Below are 20,258 nucleotides of genomic sequence, written 5' to 3' on the forward strand. Positions count from 1 at the left end.
TATTTTTCTGCCATTTTTCTACCTGGCTGGCTGGCTGGCTGGCTACACACACACAGTGTGTAGGTTATTTACAGTAGGAGATGGGCTTCTATCATCTTATCTTTTATCATTCTATTTGGGCTTAGATCTAAAAGGTAGCTAGCAAATGTGAAACGGATTAAAATGACAAGAGTTGACAGCTGTATGAGTTCACCATTTACACAACATATGCTGCAACCTTTTGTAATTTTAATAGTTTGTTTCATATTGGCTGGCTTCCAACAATAGCTGAATTTGCAAAGCTAGCGAGCAACAATTCCGTTTCAGTGGTGTTTGCTATAATCTTTGCTACCCGGGTTAAATAAAGGTGAAATAAAATAAATAAATAAAAGTTCCCTTGCGACAATTTAGCTTTGCAACGAGACCATTAAATATATTTAAGACAATGGTAGAAGAGAGTGTAGTTCTGTTCAGTTTGAACTCCAGTTTATCGCTAACCTTTTCACAGGGACTTTGAAGCACTAACTTACATCATCTGCATGCTGATCTTGGAATAAATTGACTATAGCAAAGATTCCATCTTTGACGAGGCCACATAAATGGAATAGGTACTAGCTAGCTTAATAGTTAATATTTGCGCGCTAGGTCTGCATATTCAGCTAGTGTGTGTGTGCGATTGACTGGATTAACCTCACGTCAGTTACGTTCATTGAGTGCCTTTCAGACAGTGGATACGACCCCTCTGTTACCTTGCCAACTAAGGAACTGGCAGTGGATCAAACCATTGTGAGGCAAAGGGTGGGAGGGTCGCAATCTTTTGAAACTTAAAAACACGCTATTAAGTGTCTATAATCAGCACAATTGCTTTCATTGCGTATTATTAATATTATTTAAATTACATAGTAATGTTTCAGTGATATATTGGGAGGGACAAATCATATTTTTCACAGGATGGGGGGGGTCGTGTCCCCCCCGTCCCCCCCGGGATTTCCACCCCTGCTAGGATCAGGTTCCCCTGCCCATTGAATTCCATTCATTCTAATCTAAAAGACATGTATCATAGATCATAATCCTTTGATTTAGCACACGATCAATGCAGCGTCATCTTAAACAATGAAATACTCAGTAAAACACAAACAAAAACATCTCATTGTAGGGTCAGGTTTTTATTATAAATGGAAACGTCAAATGTAATTTAAATAAAACAGAAGAGAGAGAGGCTACAGGTCATGATGTTCAGGTCAGAATGTGGACTGTGTGTGTTCTGCCAGGTGAGCTGTGTGTTAGTAGAAGAGAGAGGCTACACGTCGTGTGTGTGTGTGTGTGTGTGTGTGTGTGTGTGTGTGTGTGTGTGTGTGTGTGTGTGTGTGTGTGTGTGTGTGTGTGTGTGTGTGTGTGTGTGTGTGTGTGTGTGTGTGTGTGTGTGTGTGTGTGTGTGTGTGTGTGTGTGTGTGTGTGTGTGTGTTAGTCTACAATTGGTTCATCCACTTTTTGAACTTAATTATTTCCTGTATACCCAGGGGGGGGGTATGGGGTTCCGTGGTCCTGGAGAGTGTTGTGACGTGGAGGGAATCACTATACGGGAACTTTGGTAATATCACCAGTAGAGACTTTACCTGAGAGAGAGAGAGACGGAGAGAGAGAGAGAGAGAGAGAGACATTGAGTAGCAAAATCTTTTTTTCAATGTTGTAATATCTCTATCCTCACCTTCCATGGTGGAGCTGGTCTAGTTATTATATCTCTATGTTCACCTTCCATGGTGGAGCTGGTCTAGTTATTATATCTCTATGCTCACCTTCCATGGTGGAGCTGGTCTAGTTATTATATCTCTATGCTCACCTTCCATGTTGGAGCTGGTCTAGTTATTATATCTCTATGTTCACCTTCCATGGTGGAGCTGGTCTAGTTATTATATCTCTATGTTCACCTTCCATGGTGGAGCTGGTCGACAAGCTGGTGGAAGACGAGTTGCTACCGGACACGGTCATGCCCCCGCCCGATGACATCATGATGGAACCTCCGCCGGACACCGTCGCGGCACCTCCTGATGACACCGTGGCTGGTCCCCCACCGGACACTATCGCGACGCCTCCTGATGACATGAGAGCTGGTCCACCGCCGGACACCATTGCGACGCCTCCGCCTGATGGCATCGTGCCGGCTGCTGATGGCGCCGTGCCGGCTGCTGATGGCGCCGTGCCTCCTCCTGATGGCGCCGTGCCGGCTGCTGATGGCGCAGTGCCGGCTGCTGATGGCGCCGTGCCTCCTGATGGCGCCGTGCCTCCTGCTGCTGGCGCCGTGCCTCCTGCTGATGGCGCCGTGCCGCCTGCTGATGGCGCCGTGCCGCCTGCTGATGGCGCCGTGCCGCCTCCTGATGGCGCCGTGCCGCCTCCTGATGGCGCCGTGCCGCCTCCTGATGATGGCGCCCGTGCCGCCTCCATGATGGCGCCCGTGCCGCCTCCTGATGGCGCCGTGCCACCTGCTGATGGCGCCGTGCCTCCTCCTGATGGCGCCGTGCCTCCTGCTGATGGCGCCGTGCCTCCTCCTGATGGCGCCGTGCCGCCTGCTGCTGGCGCCGTGCCTCCTGCTGCTGGCGCCGTGCCGCCTGCTGATGGCGCCCGTGCCGCCTCCTGATGGCGCCGTGCCGCCTGCTGCTGGCGCCGTGCCGCCTGCTGCTGGCGCCGTGCCGCCTGCTGATGGCGCCGTGCCGCCTGCTGATGGCGCCGTGCCGCCTGCTGATGGCGCCGTGCCGCCTGCTGATGGCGCCGTGCCGCCTCCTGATGGCGCCGTGCCGCCTCCTGATGGCGCCGTGCCGCCTCCTGATGATGGCGCCGTGCCCCCTGCTGATGGCGCCGTGCCTCCTGCTGATGGCGCCGTGCCTCCTCCTGATGGCGCCGTGCCGCCTGCTGCTGGCGCCGTGCCTCCTGCTGCTGGCGCCGTGCCGCCTGCTGATGGCGCCGTGCCGCCTCCTGATGGCGCCGTGCCGCCTGCTGATGGCGCCGTGCCTCCTGCTGATGGCGCCGTGCCTCCTCCTGATGGCGCCGTGCCTCCTCCTGATGGCGCCGTGCCTCCTCCTGATGGCGCCGTGACTCCTCCTGATGGCGCCGTGCCTCCTCCTGATGGCGCCGTGCCGCCAGCTGATGGCGCCGTGCCGCCTGCTGATGGCGCCGTGCCTCCTGATGGCACCGTGCCGCCAGCTGATGGCGCCGTGCCTCCTCCTGATGGCGCCGTGCCTCCTCCTGATGGCCCCGTGCCTCCTCCTGATGGCGCCGTGACTCCTCCTGATGGCGCCGTGCCTCCTCCTGATGGCGCCGTGCCGCCAGCTGATGGCGCCGTGCCGCCTGCTGATGGCACCGTGCCGCCTGCTGATGGCGCCGTGCCTCCTCCTGATGGCGCCGTGCCTCCTCCTGATGGCGCCGTGCCTCCTGCTGATGGCGCCGTGCCTCCTGCTGATGGCGCCGTGCCTACTCCTGATGGCGCCGTGCCTCCTCCTGATGGCGCCGTGCCGCCTGCTGATGGCGCCGTACCTCCTCCTAATCGCGCCGTGCCTCCTCCTGATGGCGCTGTGGCTGATCCGCCGCCGGACACCACCGCGGGGCTTCCTGATGACATCATGGCTGGTCCCCCACCGGACACCATTGCGGCGCCTCCTGATGACATCATGGCTGCCCCGCCCCCAGAACTGCTGGAGGTAGAGCTAGTGGAATGCATGGAACTTCCTCCCGTCCCCACTCCTCCTCCCGAGGATTTCACCTCCAGCACAGTGGTTCTGGTCACAACAGTCTTACCTGAGTACATAGACAAACGTGTTAATAAGACGTTTAAAACATGTACATATAAAGCAATAGTCCACCCCAGTGGACGAGTCATATTACCCATAAAAACACCAGAAATGGTGGTAGAGAGAGAGAGGGAGAGAGGGTGGTAGAGAGAGGGTGGAGAAAGGGTGGTAGAGAGAGAGGGTGGTAGAGAGAGAGGGGGAGAGAGGATGGTAGAGAGAGAGAGGGGGAGAGAGGGTGGTAGAGAGAGAGGGGGAGAGGAGGGTGGTAGAGAGAGCGGGGGAGAGAGTGTGGTAGAGAGAGGGGAGGGAGGTAGAGAGAGGGGGAGAGGAGAGGGAAGGGAAGGGGAAGAGAGGGAGCGAGGGAGAGAAATGGAGAGGTAATTTACGATTGAACACCAGAAATGGTTCCAATGATTTTTCATGCCATTAATATTTCACGTCGTGAATTTTACAAACACTTCAAATGAAGCGTGTGTTTGGTGTAGGTTACTGTGATTCGGAAAGCATTCAGACCCCTTCCTTTTTTCCACATTTGTTACGTTACAGCCTAATTATAAAATTGATTAAATAAATGTTTTTCCTCAATCTACACCCAATACCCCATAATGACAAAGCGAAAACAGGTTTTTAGAAATGTTTGCAAATGTATTAAAAATTTAAAAACAGAAATACTTTATTTACATAAGTATTCAGACCCTTTGCTATGAGACTCAAAATTGAGTTCAGGTGCATCCTGTTTCCATTGATTATCCTTGAGATGTTTCTACAACTTGATTGGAGTCCACCTGCGGTAAATTCAATTGATTGGACATGATTGGGAAAGGCACACACCTGTGTATATAAGGTCCCAAAGTTGACAGTGCATGTCAGAGCAAAAACCAAGTCATGAGGTCAAAGGAATTGTCCGTAGAGCTCCGAGACAGGATTGTGTCGAGGCACAGATCTGGGGAATTTCTGCAGCATTGAAGGTCCCCAAGAACACAGTGGCCTCCATCATTCTTAAATGGAAGAAGTTTGGAACCACCAAGACTCTTCCTAGAGCTGGCCGCCTGGCCAAACTGAGCAATCGGGGGAGAAGGGCCTTGGTCAGAGAGGTGACCAAGAACCTGATCGTCACTCTGACAGAGCACCAGAGTTCCTCTGTGGAGAACCTTCCAGAAGGACTGCCATCTCTGCAGCACTCCATCAATCAGGCCTTTATTGTAGAGTGGCCAGACGGAAGACACTCCTTAGTAAAAGTCACATGACAGCCCGCTTGGATTTTTCCAAGAGGCAACTAAAGGACTCTCAGAACATGACAAACAAGATTCTCTGGTCGGATGAAACCAAGATTGAACTCTTTGGCCTGAATGCCAAGCGTCACGCTGGAGGAAACCTGGCACCATTCCTACAGTGAAGCATGGTGGTGGCAGCATCATGCTGTGGGGATGTTTTTCAGCAACAGGGACTGGTAGACTAGTCAGGATCGAGGGAAAGATGAACGGAGCAAAGTACAGAGAGACCCTTGATGAAAACCTGCTCCAGAGCGCTCAGTACCCTAAGCAACGACCCTTAGCACACAGTCAAGACAACACAGGAGTGGCTTCGGAACAAGTCTCTGAATGTCTTTGAGTGGCCCAGCCAGAGTGCAGACTTGAACCCGATAGAACATCTCTGGAGAGACCTGAAAATAGCTGTGCAGCGACGCTTTCCATCCAACCTGACAGAGCTTTAGAGGATCTGCAGAGAAGAATGGGAGAAATTCCCCAAATACAGGTGTGCCACGGTTATAGCGTCATACCCAGGAAGACTCTAGGCTGTAATCTCTGCCAAAGGTGCTTCAACAAAGTACTGAGTAAAGGATCTGAATATTTATGTAAATGTGATGTTTCCGTTTTATATTTTGTATTTTTTTGCTACAATGCATTGTCATTATGGGGTATTGTGTGTATATTCATGAGGGAAAAAAACGATTTAATCAATTTTAAGAATTAGGATATAACGTAACAAAATCTGAAAAAAAGTCAAGGGGTCTGAATACTTTCCGAATGCACTGTACCTTGTCGTGATGTTTTGATAGCCGTGTAATTCTCTCGGACAGTGTGAGTTTTACCAATATATTTGCCTAAATTTACTCCAAAATATTGGACATGCTAATTGTTGACAAAAGTTACCTTGTCCGGCGGGAGAGATTTGTGCGGTAATCAGAACTTCACGCCAGTGTAAGCCTACACCAGACACAGACCAGGTTATCAACACGTCACACCAGTGTAAGCCTACACCAGACACAGACCTTGAATAAAAGTAGTTCCAAAATCCCAGATGGAAAAATGAATGGTGAAAAAACGATTGGAACCATTTCTGGGTTTTATGACTCATACTGTCGTACTCAATACTTGATAAGCCTTCCCTGTGGCTCAGTTGGTAGAGCATGGTGTGTGCAACGCCAGGGTTGTGGGTTCGATTCCCACAGGGGGCCAGTACAAAAAAAAATGCATGAAATGACAATGAAATATATGTATTCACTACTGTAAGTCGCTCTGGATAAGAGCGTCTGCTAAATGACTAAAATGTAAATGATAAGAGCTGTGATTCCATAACTTTGTACTTCAAATGTTTTCTTTGTGTATTTTTGTATTTTACAGACTCTTGAAAGATCAGCCTTTCATGCATGGGCTGAGAGTGATCCTAACTAACAAGTTTTACCTGCCGACCTCCTGGCCCCTCCAGAGACCACCATTCCTCCTCCCAGGTCAGCCCCTCCAGAGATCATGCCCCCTCCCAGGTCAGCCCCTCCAGAGATCATGCCCCCTCCCAGGCCGGCTCCCTCCAGCAGATGCTTATACTGCTGGATCTCCATTTCTAGACGACTCTTGATGTTCAGAAGGATCTGGGAGAGCGAGTGAGAGAGGGGGAGGTAGAGAGCGAGAGAGGGGAGGTAGAGAGCGGGGGGTGGGTAGAGGGAGAGAGAGAAAGAAAGAGGGGGAAAGGAGGGAGAGAGGGTGGTAGAGAGAGAGGAGGGAGGGAGGGTGGTATAGAGAGAGGGTGGTAGAGAGAGAGGGGGAGAGAGGGGGAGAGAGGGGAGAGAGAGAGGGTGGTAGAGAGAGGGAAGGGGGAGAGAGGGTGGTAGAAAGATAGGGGGAGAGAGGGGAGGGAGAGAGGGGGAGAGAGGGGGAGAGGGGAGAGAGGGTGGTAGAGAGAGGGTGGTAGAGAGAGGGAAGGGGGAGAGAGGGGGAGAGAGGGTGGTAGAGAGAGAGGGGGGAGAGAGGGGAGGGAGAGAGAGTGGTAGAGAGAGAGGGGGAGAGAGGGGAGAGAGAGGGTGGTAGAGAGAGGGAAGGGGGAGAGAGGGAGCGAGGGAGAGAAGTGGAAAGGTAATTTATGATTGAGTCGGCATTCGCAGCGCTTACCATGAATGCGATATCCGTGAATGCTGGAGAAATTACGCATTGTGAGCTGTCTGTAACGCTGCTCTGTAACGCTGCTCTGTAACGCCGCTCTGTAACGCCCCTCTGTAACGCCGTTCTGTAACGCCGCTCTGTAACGCCGCTCTGTAACGCCGCTCTGTAACGCCCCTCTGTAACGCCGCTCTGTAACGCCGCTCTGTAACGCCGCTCTGTAACGCTGCTCTGTAACGCCGCTCTGTAACGCCGCTCTGTAACGCCGCTCTGTAACGCTGCTCTGTAACGCTACTCTGTAACGCTGCTCTGTAACGCTGCTCTGTAACACTGCTCTGTAACACTGTTCTGTAACGCTGTTCTGTAACGCTGCTCTGTAACGCTGCTCTGTAACGCTACTCTGTAACGCTGCTCTGTAACGCTGCTCTGTAACACTGCTCTGTAACACTGTTCTGTAACGCTGTTCTGTAACGCTCCTCTGTAACGCTACTCTGTAACGCGCCTTGGATTGAATCCCTAATCAGTGATTTTGAGTGATTCAGTATAGAGGTATGGTTACTGTACCTGATAGTCCTGGCTCTGCTCAGTGGTGCTGGCCCTTATAGAGGTCAGTTCTCCCTCCAGGCCCATCACCTTGCCACTATACCCAGACAGACGTTGCTGGAACTGGGAGTGAACCTCCAACAGCCTGGCCTCTAGGTTAGCCATCTGGAGGAGGGCAGGGTGGGGGACAAACAGAGAGAGAGACACGAAGGAAACACACACACAGGTGCACATACACACACGGAAGACACACACATTTAGCATGATTGGAAGGGATTTGAAGTGGGGACAATTGGGGGGTATAGTGAGTGAGTGGGCATGGTAGGGTTTGTATAGTGTGTGTGTGTGTGTGTGTGTGTGTGTGTGTGTGTGTGTGTGTGTGTGTGAGACCCACCCCCATACGTAGTCCCTGGTATTCCATCTGTTGGGTTTGTATAGTGTGTGTGTGCAACCCATCGTTTGTCCATCTGTGTGTGTGTGTGTGTGTGTGTGTGTGTGTGTGTGTGTGTGTGTGTGTGTGTGTGTGTGTGTGTGTGTGTGTGTGTGTGTGTGTGACCCACCTCCATACGTAGTCCCTGGTATTCCATCTGTAGGGTGTGGTGGGTGGGTGTGTGTGTGTGTGTGTGTGTGTGTGTGTGTGTGTGTGTGTGTGACCCACCCCCATACGTAGTCCCTGGTATTCCATCTGTAGGGTGTGTGTGTGTGTGTGTGTGTGTGTGTGTGTGTGTGTGTGTGTGTGTGTGTGTGTGTGTGTGTGTGTGTGGAGACCCACCTCCATACGTAGTCCCTGGTATTCCATCTGTAGGGTGTGTGTGTGTGTGTGTGTGTGTGTGTGTGTGTGTGTGTGTGTGTGTGTGTGTGTGTGTGTGTGTGTGTGTGTGTGTGTGTGTGTGTGTGTGTGTGTGACCCACCCCCATACGTAGTCCCTGGTATTCCATCTGTAGGGTCTGGTAGCGGTTCCGTAACTCTGTCATCTCCGACGTGGTCGTCGTGATCAGCACCGCCGACTCTGCCTGCTTCATCTCCACCTGATACACACACCACACAGAGAGACACATGTCACACACACACACGCACGCACGCACACACACACACACACACACACACACACACCTCTGATACATGTTTTAATGTTGGCCTGCGGTCGTGCCTGCGTTGGCGTGGTAACAGACCTGTTTCATGTACCAGGCCTCGGCCTGTCTGCGGTTTTTCTCCACGGCCGCCTCGTACTCCGACCTGACTTCAGCCAGCATCAGAGACAGGTCCTGGCTCTTAGCAGCCTGGACATCCACGTTCACCTGGCCTGTCATCCCCCCACGCATGGACAACAGCTCCTAGAGAGGTCACAGGTTAGGGGTCAGAGGGTGAGAGAGAAACACAGAGGAAGAGAGAGATAGACTGAGAGAAACACAGCGGGAGAGAGAGATGGACAGAGAGAGAAACAGAGAGGGAGAGAGAGATGGACAGAGAGAGAAACAGAGAGGGAGAGAGAGATGGACAGAGAGAGAAACAGAGAGAGAGAGAGAGATGGACAGAGAGAGAAACAGAGAGGGAGAGAGAGATGGACAGAGAGAGAAACAGAGAGGGAGAGAGAGATGGACAGAGAGAGAAACAGAGAGAGAGAGAGATGGACAGAGAGAGAAACAGAGAGGGAGAGAGAGATGGACAGAGAGAGAAACAGAAAGGGAGAGAGAGATAGACAGAGAGAGAAACAGAGAGAGAGAGAGAGATGGACAGAGAGAGAAACAGAGAGGGAGAGAGAGATGGACAGAGAGAGAAACAGAGAGGGAGAGAGAGATAGACAGAGAGAGAAACAGAGAAAGAGAGAGCGAGAGAAAAAGAGACCAAGACAGGTGTGCCCTCACCTCTTCATGGCTCTTCGCCATGGAGACCCGTTCGTTCTCGTACCCCTGCAAGTCCTGCATCATGGCTGTGATGTTCATCTCAAACTCCCGCTGCAGGTTCCTTAGACCCCCAATGTCCCCCTCCACACACTGGCGCGAAGACAGCTCATTCTCCCACCTGGCAGAAATACAATGAATAAAGATGACAGCATAATAACAGGCCCAGAGAGTTGAGTGACAGATCCGTTAGCTCTGTGGGGTTTTAGGCTAGGTATCTGTAAAGCCCTTTTGTGACAACTGCTGATGTAAAAAGGGCTTTAACTCTACAGGATTGGTGGGTCCCCCCGCGGGACGGTTGAGCTAACGTAGGCTAATGTGATTAGCATGAGGTTGTAAGTAACAAGAACATATCCCAGGACATAGACATATCTGATATGGGCAGAAATCTTACATTCTTATTAATCTAACTGCACTGTCCAATTTACAGTAGCTATTACAGTGAAAGAATACCATGCTATTGTTTGAGAGTGCACAATTATGAACTTGTATTTTGTATTAATAAACCAATTAGGCACATTTGGGCAGTCTTGATGCAACATTTTGAACAGAAATGCAAGGGTTCATTGGGTCAGTCTAAAAGGTTGCGCATGCACTGCTGCCATCTACTGGCCAAAATCTAAATTGCGCCTGGGCTGGAATAATACATTATGGCTTTTCTCTTGCGTTTCAAAGATGATGGTACAAAAAAATAATACAAAAAACGCATGTTTTTTTCTTTGTACTATCTTTTGCCAGATCTAATGTTTTATATTCTCCTACATTAATTTAACATTTCCACAAACTTCAAAGTGTTTCCTTTCAAATGTTATTAAGAATATGCATATGCTTGCTTCAGGTCCTGAGCTACAGGCAATTAGATTTGGGTATGTCATTTTAGGTGAAAATTGAAAAAAGGGGCAGATCCTTAAGAGGTTGTTTAAGAAATGACTGTGATTGATTGACAACTGCAAGATAAGGACCAATATAACTAGTTCATAGCCTACACGCTACACACAGTGAGCATTTCAACCATAGAAACAGAATCATTCTAGTTCTATTATTTCAACACCGGGTCAGGTGAATTCGATAACTGCCATGGTTTTGTTATAAGAAATATATGTTTTGTAATCTGAGAGTGATAGATAATTAAGAAAATCAGTGGGGTTCCAACTACAAGGAAAGACCCTATAGAAGTAGCCTATGATAACGGTGAGCATTTCATCTCCCGAACCAAAGCTGTTAGCCTGGGCACCTGTCTGTTAGTGCTATCGTTCCACTCCTTGCCACTCCCTGTTTGGAATGTGACAGGACGTAAAAATGAGTGGAATGTTAGCACAAACAGACTGGTACCAGGCTAACAGCTGTGTCTTCTAATTCACGTCCTTGCCATTTCCTGACAACAAATTGCCCAATAGACTTGGTCTGTAGGAGAAGATGAGGATTAAGTAATGAATTGAGTTGTTTGGACTATCTAAAGGCTACAGCTGATTGAATTATTTTCTTTATTGGTATCTACTTCATTGAGACATAGTGTATATATTGTTGATTAATTCTATAGGGTAAAACTGGTTTTATAGGTACCTACTTCATTGAGACAGTGTATATATTGTTGTGTATATATTGTTGATTAATTATATAGGTAACAACTGGTATCTACTTAATTGAGACAGTGTGCATATTGTTGATTAATTATATATGTAACAACTGGTATCTACTTCATTGAGACAGTGTATATATTGTTGATTAATTATATAGGTAACAACTGGTACCTACTTCATTGAGACATAGTATATATATTGTTGATTAATTATATAGGTAACAACTGTGTGGGAGTGATGCATAAATAAACATTCTCCTCCAGGACTTAAAACCTGTTCAGGATATGTCCACTATGTATCAATGAGATACCTTAATGAAGAAAATAATTCAATCAAGTTTCCATGACAATCTACTCAAAATGTTGCCAAGGACACTAAAGTATTCATCCATCCATCCATTTATCCATCCATCCAATCATCCATCCAATCATCCATCCATCCATCCAATCATTCATCCATCCATCCATCCATCCAATCATTCATCCATCCATCCTACTTGACTCTGAAGTCGTCAGCGGTCAGCTTGGCGTTGTCGATCTCCACAGCAATATGAGTGTTCTGTATCAGGAAACCCATGAGCTGCAGACAGAGACAGGAGTCAGACACTGTGTGTGTGTGTGTGTGTGTGTGTGTGTGTGTGTGTGTGTGTGTGTGTGTGTGTGTGTGTGTGTGTGTGTGTGTGTGTGTGTGTGTGTGTCCCAATTCATTAAAAAAATTATGATGCTTTTCAAAAATATCATGTCATTTTTTGAGAAATAACTTCCAAAGACGTTTTTAGGGCATGTAGTAAGGTATTCAAATGATGTACTCAATAACATACCCCATAATGTACTCAACAACATACCCCATAATGCACTCAACAACATACCCCATAATGTACTCAACAACATACCCCATAATGTACTCAACATCATACCCCATAATGTACTCAACAAAATACCCCATAATGCACTCAACAAAATACCCCATAATGCACTCAACAACATACCCCATAATGCACTCAATAGCATACCTCATAACGTACTCAATAACCCTAATGTACTCAATAACATACCCCATAATGTACTCAATAACATACCCCATAATGCACTCAACAACATACCCCATAATGCACTCAACAACATACCCCATAATGCACTCAACAACATACCCCATAATGCACTCAACAACATACCCCATAATGCACTCAATAACATACCTCATAATGCACTCAACAACATACTCCATAATGCACTCAACAACATACCCCATAATGCACTCAACAACATACCCCATAATGCACTCGGTAACATACCCCATGATGCACTCAGTAACATACCCCATAGAGTACTCAATTACATACCCCATAATGCACTCAATAACATACCCCATAACGCACTCAATAAAATACCCCATAATGTTCTCAATAACATACCTCATAATGTTCTCAATATCATACCTCATAATGTACTCAATAACATACCCCATAATGCACTCAACAACATACCCCATAATGCACTCAACAACATACCCCATAATGCACTCAACAACATACCCCATAATGCACTCAATAACATATCCCATAATGCACTCAACAACATACTCCATAATGCACTCAACAACATACTCCATAATGCACTCAACAACATACCCCATAATGCACTCAACAACATACCCCATAATGCACTCAACAACATACCCCATGATGCACTCAGTAACATACCCCATAATGCACTCAGTAACATACCCCATAATGCACTCAGTAACATACCCCATAATGCACTCAGTAACATACCCCATGATGCACTCAGTAACATACCCCATAGAGTACTCAATTACATATCCCATAATGCACTCAATAACATACCCCATAACGCACTCAATAACATACCCCATAATGTTCTCAATAACATACCTCATAATGTACTCAATAACCATAATGTACTCAATAACATACCCCATAATGCACTCAACAACATACCCCATAATGTTCTCAATATCATACCTCTTAATGTACTCAATAACATACCCCATAATGTTCTCAATAACACACCTCATAATGTACTCTATAACCATAATGTACTCAATATCATACCCCACAATGTTCTCAATAACATACCTCATAATGTACTCAATAACCATAATGTACTCAATAACATACCCATAATGTACTCAATAACATACCCCATAATGTACTCAATAACATACCCCATAATGTTCTCAATAACATACCCCATAATGTACTCAATAACCGTACCTCATAATGTACTCAATAACCATAATGTACTCAATAACATACCCCATAAATCACTCAATAACATACCCCACAATGTTCTCAATAACATACCTCATAATGTACTCAATAACCATATTGCACTCAACAAAATACCCCATAATGCACTCAACAACATACCCCATAATGCACTCAACAACATACCCCATAATGCACTCAATAGCATACCTCATAACGTACTCAATAACCCTAATGTACTCAATAACATACCCCATAATGTACTCAATAACATACCCCATAATGCACTCCTCAACACCCCATAATGCACTCAATAACATACCTCATAATGTACTCAACAACATACCCCATAATGCACTCAACAACATACCCCATAATGCACTCAGTAACATACCCCATGATGCACTCAGTAACATACCCCATAGAGTACTCAATTACATACCCCATAATGCACTCAATAACATACCCCATAACGCACTCAATAACATACCCCATAATGTTCTCAATAACATACCTCATAATGTACTCAATAACCATAATGTACTCAATAACATACCCCATAATGCACTCAACAACATACCCCATAATGTTCTCAATATCATACGTCATAATGTACTCAATAACATACCCCATAATGCACTCAACAACATACCCCATAATGCACTCAACAACATACCCCATAATGCACTCAACAACATACCCCATAATGCACTCAATAACATACCCCATAATGCACTCAACAACATACTCCATAATGCACTCAACAACATACCCCGTAATGCAATCAACAACATACCCCATAATGCACTCAGTAACATACCCCATGATGCACTCAGTAACATACCCCATGATGCACTCAGTAACATACCCCATAGAGTACTCAATTACATACCCCATAATGCACTCAATAACATACCCCATAATGTTCTCAATAACATACCTCATAATGTACTCAATAACCATATTGTACTCAATAACATACCCCATAATGCACTCAACAACATACCCCATAATGTTCTCAATATCATACCTCATAATGTACTCAATAACATACCCCATAATGCACTCAACAACATACCCCATAATGCACTCAACAACATACCCCATAATGCACTCAACAACATACCCCATAATGCACTCAATAACATACCCCATAATGCACTCAACAACATACTCCATAATGCACTCAACAACATACCCCGTAATGCAATCAACAACATACCCCGTAATGCACTCAGTAACACACCCCATGATGCACTCAGTAACATACCCCATGATGCACTCAGTAACATACCCCATAGAGTACTCAATTACATACCCCATAATGCACTCAATAACATACCTCATAATGCACTCAACAACATACTCCATAATGCACTCAACAACATACCCCATAATGCACTCAACAACATACCCCATGATGCACTCAGTAACATACCCCATAGAGTACTCAATTACATACCCCATAATGCACTCAATAACATACCCCATAACGCACTCAATAACATACCCCATAATGTTCTCAATAACATACCTCATAATGTACTCAATAACCATAATGTACTCAATAACATACCCCATAATGCACTCAACAACATACCCCATAATGTTCTCGATATCATACCTCATAATGTACTCAATAACCATAATGTACTCAATAACATACCCCATAATGCACTCAACAACATACCCCATAATGCACTCAACAACATACCCCATAATGCACTCAACAACATACCCCATAATGCACTCAACAACATACCCCATAATGCACTCAACAACATACCCCATAATGCACTCAATAACATACCCCATAACGCACTCAATAACATACCCCATAATGTTCTCAATAACATACCTCATAATGTACTCAATAACCATAATGTACTCAATAACATACCCCATAATGCACTCAACAACATACCCCATAATGCACTCAATAACATACCCCATAATGCACTCAACAACATACTCCATAAAGCACTCAACAACATACCCCGTAATGCAATCAACAACATACCCCATAATGCACTCAGTAACATACCCCATGATGCACTCAGTAACATACCCCATGATGCACTCAGTAACATACCCCATAGAGTACTCAATTACATACCCCATAATGCACTCAATAACATACCCCATAACGCACTCAATAACATACCCCATAATGTTCTCAATAACATACATCATAATGTACTCAATAACCATAATGTACTCAATAACATACCCCATAATGCACTCAACAACATACCCCATAATGTTCTCGATATCATACCTCATAATGTACTCAATAACCATAATGTACTCAATAACATACCCCATAATGCACTCAACAACATACCCCATAATGCACTCAACAACATACCCCATAATGCACTCAACAACATACCCCATAATGCACTCAACAACATACCCCATAATGCACTCAACAACATACCCCATAATGCACTCAATAACATACCCCATAATGCATTCAATAACATACCCCATAATGTACTTAATAACATATCCCATAATGTACTTAATAACATACCCCATAATGCACTCAATAACATACCCCATAATGCACTCAATAACATACCCCATAATGTTCTCAATAACATACCTCATAATGTACTCAACAACATACCCCATGATGCACTCAGTAACATACCCCATGATGCACTCAGTAACATACCCCATGATGCACTCAGTAACATACCCCATAGAGTACTCAATTACATACCCCATAATGTACTCAATTACATACCCTATAATGCACTCAATAACATACCCCATAATGTACTCAATAACATACCCCATAATGCACTCAATAACATACCCCTTAATGTACTCAATAACATACCCCATAATGCACTCAATAACATACCCCATAATGTTCTCAATAACACACCTCATAATGTACTCAATAACCATAATGTACTCAATAACATACCCATAATGTACTCAATAACATACCCCATAATGTTCTCAATAACACACCTCATAATGTACTCAATAACCATAATGTACTCAATAACATACCCCATAATGTACTCAATAACATACCCCATAATGTTCTCAATAACATACCCCATAATGTACTCAATAACCGTACCTCATAATGTACTCAATAACCATAATGTACTCAATAACATACCCCATAAATCACTCAATAACATACCCCACAATGTTCTCAATAACATACCCCATAATGTACTCAATAACCGTACCTCATAATGTACTCAATAACCATAATGTACTCAATATCATACCCCACAATGTTCTCAATAACATACCTCATAATGTACTCAATAACCATAATGTACTCAATAACATACCCATAATGTACTCAATAACATACCCCATAATGTTCTCAATAACATACCCCATAATGTACTCAATAACCGTACCTCATAATGTACTCAATAACCATAATGTACTCAATAACATACCCCATAAATCACTCAATAACATACCCCACAATGTTCTCAATAACATACCTCATAATGTACTCAATAACCATAATGTACTCAATAACATACCCCATAATGTACTCAATAACATACCCCATAATGCACTCAATAATATAGCCCATAATGCACTCAATAACATACCCCACAATGTTCTTAATAACATACCTCATAATGTACTCAATAACCATAATGTACTCAATAACATACCCCACAATGTTCTTAATAACATACCCCATAATGTACTCAATAACATAGCCCATAATGCACTCAATAATATAGCCCATAATGCACTCAATAACATACCCCACAATGTTCTTAATAACATACCTCATAATGTACTCAATAACCATAATGTACTCAATAACATACCCCACAATGTTCTTAATAACATACCCCATAATGTACTCAACAACATAGCCCATAATGCACTCAATAACATAGCCCATAACGCACTCAACAACATAGCCCATAATGCAATCAATAACATATATGATTATTGCAAATATAGATAAGATCATCTACAATACTGGATATTATTTTAGCAAAAACATCCCAAGACATTTAGCAGTAGGCTCCCACTGGGCACATACTGTATGTCAATTCAACGTCTGTCCCACATTGGTTCAACGTAATTTCAATGAAATGATGTGGGAACAAAGTTGATTGAACCAGTGTGTGCCCAGTGGGATAGTTCTTGTGCGCTTTTACGCACAACTTTTACAAATGGCAAGCTCGCTCAGGGAGAGAGACGGAGAGAGATAGTTTTAACCCTACCTGCTCCATGAGTGGTTTGAGTGTTGCATCGTAGATGGTCAGGTCGTGCGCCTCCACCTTGTTGAAGGTGAAGGTCTTCAGCTTCTCCTCCAGCTGGTGGTTGGTGGCCTCCAGCTGGCGAACCTTCTCCATGTAGGTTGCCAGGCGGTCATTCAGGTTGTGCATGTGCTGCTTCTCGTTACCGGCGAAGCCGAGCGACGTGTCCTCAACACCTCCACCGTACCCGAAACCTCCTCCTCCACCGCCTCCACCGCCTCCACCGCCACCGAACATCCCACTCCCCAGACCTGCCATGTGGCTGGAGGATGACATCCTGAACCCTCCTCCTCCACCATCTCCAAAGCCCTTCCCGAAGCCCAGACTAGCGCCTCCTCCTCCGGCCCCAATGCCCATTCTGCTCCTGAAGCTGGAGCGCATTGACGACCCCCCGGCGGAGGACAATGCCATCTTCTGGCTCCCGAACCCGGAGAAAGAGTTGGCGGAGAACCGCTGCTTCCCGGACAGACTCATCGATCACGACTCCAACAGTGACTACGGCCTAGCCGAGAGAAAGAGACTGCCTATCTTTCAGTCTTCTGTCCTCTACTGCTACTGCTGCTTTTGCTGCTGCTGCTGAGGTGGCGAGGGTCTGAAGCGGCTGAGAGAGCCTGTGACCGCGGCTACTGTCACCGAGCTTCAAGTGTTAATATCCAGAGTATTAAGTGATGGATATATATATACAGCGGCACTGGCTTGCTCTCCACGCCCCGGTAAAGCGCAATTGGCCACTGGTAGCCGAACCCCCCAGCCCCGGGCCAATGTTCCTTGATCTTTTGGGTGGAGCTGAAGGTACAGGGAGGTGAACTGTGTATTAATGTGACTGTCACGTGGCTAAGGGCGTGGCACTGCACACATTGCACACAGGTCAGCCCACAGGGCTCTGTGGAAAAGTAGTGCACTATGCAGGGATGTAAAGTACTTAAGTAAAAATACTTTAAAGTACTACTTACAATTGGGTACTTTAACCACCACTGGAAAGTAGTGCATTATGTAGGGAATAGGGTGCCATTAGGGATGTATCTTAAGGTAAAGTAGTGCACTATGTAGGGAATAGGGTGCCATTAGGGATGTATCTTAAGGTAAAGTAGTGCATTATGTAGGGAATAGGGTGCAATTAGGGATGTATCTTAAGGTAAAGTAGTGCATTATGTAGGGAATAGGGTGCCATTAGGGATGTATCTTAAGGTAAAGTAGTGCACTATGTAGGGAATAGGGTGCCATTAGGGATGTATCTTAGGGTAAAGTCAAATCAAATCAAATGTTATTTGTCACATACACATGGTTAGCAGATGTTAATGCGAGTGTAGTGAAATGCTTGTGCTTCTAGTTCCGACCATGCAGTAATATCTAGCAAGTAATCTCACAATTTCACAACAACTACCTTATACACACAAGTGTAAAGGAATGAATAAGAATATGTACATATAAATATATATGGATGAGTGATGCCCGAACGGCATAGGCAAGATGCAGTTGATCGTATAGAGTACAGTATTTACATATGAGATGAGTAATGTAGGGTATGAGAACATTATATAAATTTATGAACTTCTTTGAGGAAAAGATCATGATCATTAGAAAGCAAATTACAGACTCCTCTTTAAATCTGGGTATTCCTCCAAAGCTCCATTGTCCTGAGTCTACACAACTCTGCCAGGACCTAGGATCAAGGGAGATACTAAAGTGTTTTAGTACTATATCTCTTGACGCAATGATGAAAATAATCATGGCCTCCAAACCCTCAAGCTGCATACTGGACCCTATTCCAACTAAACTACTGAAAGAGCTGCTTCCTGTGCTTGGCCCTCCTATGTTGAACATAATAAACGGCTCTCTATCCACCGGATGTGTACCAAGCTCACTAAAAGTGGCAGTAATAAAGCCTCTCTTGAAAAAGCCGAATCTTGATCCAGAAATTATAAAAAACTATCGGCAAATATAGAATCTTCCATTCCTCTCAAAAATTTTAGAAAAAGCTGTTGCACAGCAACTCACTGCCTTCCTGAAGACAAACAATGTATACTAAACGCTTCAGTCTGGTTTTTCGACCCCATCATAGCACTGAGACTGCACTTGTGAAGGTGGTAAATGACCTTTTAATGACGTCAGACCGAGGCTCTGCATCTGTCCTCGTGCTCCTAGATCTTAGTGCCGCTTTTGATACCATCGATCACCACATTCTTTTGGAGAGATTGGAAACCCAAATTGGTCTACATGGACAAGTTCTGGCCTGGTTTAGATCTTATCTGTCGGAAAGATATCAGTTTGTCTCTGTGAATGGTTTGTCCTCTGACAAATCAATTGTAAATTTCGGTGTTCCTCAAGGTTCCGTTTTAGGACCACTATTGTTTTCACTATATATTTTACCTCTTGGGGATGTCATTCGAAAACATAATGTTAAATTTCACTGCTATGCGGACGACACACAGCTGTACATTTCAATGAAACATGGTGAAGCCCCAAAATTGCCCTCGCTAGAAGCCTGTGTTTCAGACATAAAGAAGTGGATGGCTGCAAACTTTCTACTTTTAAACTCGGACAAAACAGAGATGCTTGTTCTAGGTCCCAAGAAACAAAGAGATCTTCTGTTGAATCTGA

The 20,258-nt window shown here is 45.3% G+C and overlaps 2 protein-coding genes across 3 annotated transcripts; both read right to left on the reverse strand.

Moving 5' to 3' along the window:
- Positions 1–1,124: 1,124 nt before the first annotated feature.
- On the reverse strand, positions 1,125–18,328 carry LOC106592691 (keratin, type I cytoskeletal 9). Of its 2 annotated transcripts, XM_045710025.1 has the most exons (10): positions 17,622–18,327; positions 11,656–11,738; positions 9,544–9,700; positions 8,851–9,012; positions 8,590–8,706; positions 7,700–7,843; positions 6,447–6,630; positions 2,460–3,768; positions 1,908–2,327; positions 1,125–1,595 (listed from the first exon to the last, which is right to left on the reverse strand). In XM_045710025.1, the coding sequence occupies exons 1-9, from the start codon at positions 18,129–18,131 to the stop codon at positions 1,952–1,954; spliced, it is 3,042 nt and encodes a 1,013-aa protein (XP_045565981.1). In that variant the 5' UTR covers positions 18,132–18,327; the 3' UTR covers positions 1,125–1,595; positions 1,908–1,951. The 2 variants fall into 2 exon arrangements, with proteins under 2 accessions (XP_045565981.1, XP_045565979.1); XM_045710023.1 differs by having other exon boundaries at positions 1,908–3,768; positions 17,622–18,328.
- On the reverse strand, positions 11,850–17,420 carry LOC123731426 (uncharacterized). Its single transcript, XM_045710031.1, has 2 exons — positions 16,760–17,420; positions 11,850–13,485 (listed from the first exon to the last, which is right to left on the reverse strand). The coding sequence occupies exon 2, from the start codon at positions 13,278–13,280 to the stop codon at positions 11,955–11,957; it is 1,326 nt and encodes a 441-aa protein (XP_045565987.1). The 5' UTR covers positions 13,281–13,485; positions 16,760–17,420; the 3' UTR covers positions 11,850–11,954.
- Positions 18,329–20,258: the final 1,930 nt, after the last annotated feature.

The sequence above is a fragment of the Salmo salar genome, chromosome ssa02 (genome assembly GCF_905237065.1).
Source record: "Salmo salar chromosome ssa02, Ssal_v3.1, whole genome shotgun sequence".
Lineage (NCBI taxonomy): Eukaryota > Metazoa > Chordata > Actinopteri > Salmoniformes > Salmonidae > Salmo > Salmo salar.

What these genes read in the sequence shown, in the direction of transcription:
- LOC106592691 (XM_045710023.1), bottom strand. Translation starts at nt 18,131, where the DNA reads ATGAGTCTGTCCGGGAAGCAGCGGTTCTCCGCCAACTCTTTCTCCGGG. An exon ending in GCTGACGACTTCAGAGTCAA is followed by an intron (nt 9,701 to 11,655) that starts GTAGGATGGATG and finishes TATTTCTGCCAG; the next exon opens with GTGGGAGAATGAGCTGTCTT. An exon ending in AGGCCTGGTACATGAAACAG is followed by an intron (nt 8,707 to 8,850) that starts GTCTGTTACCAC and finishes TGTGTGTATCAG; the next exon opens with GTGGAGATGAAGCAGGCAGA.
- LOC123731426 (XM_045710031.1), bottom strand. Translation starts at nt 13,280, where the DNA reads ATGGTTATTGAGTACATTATGAGGTATGTTATTGAGAACATTGTGGGG.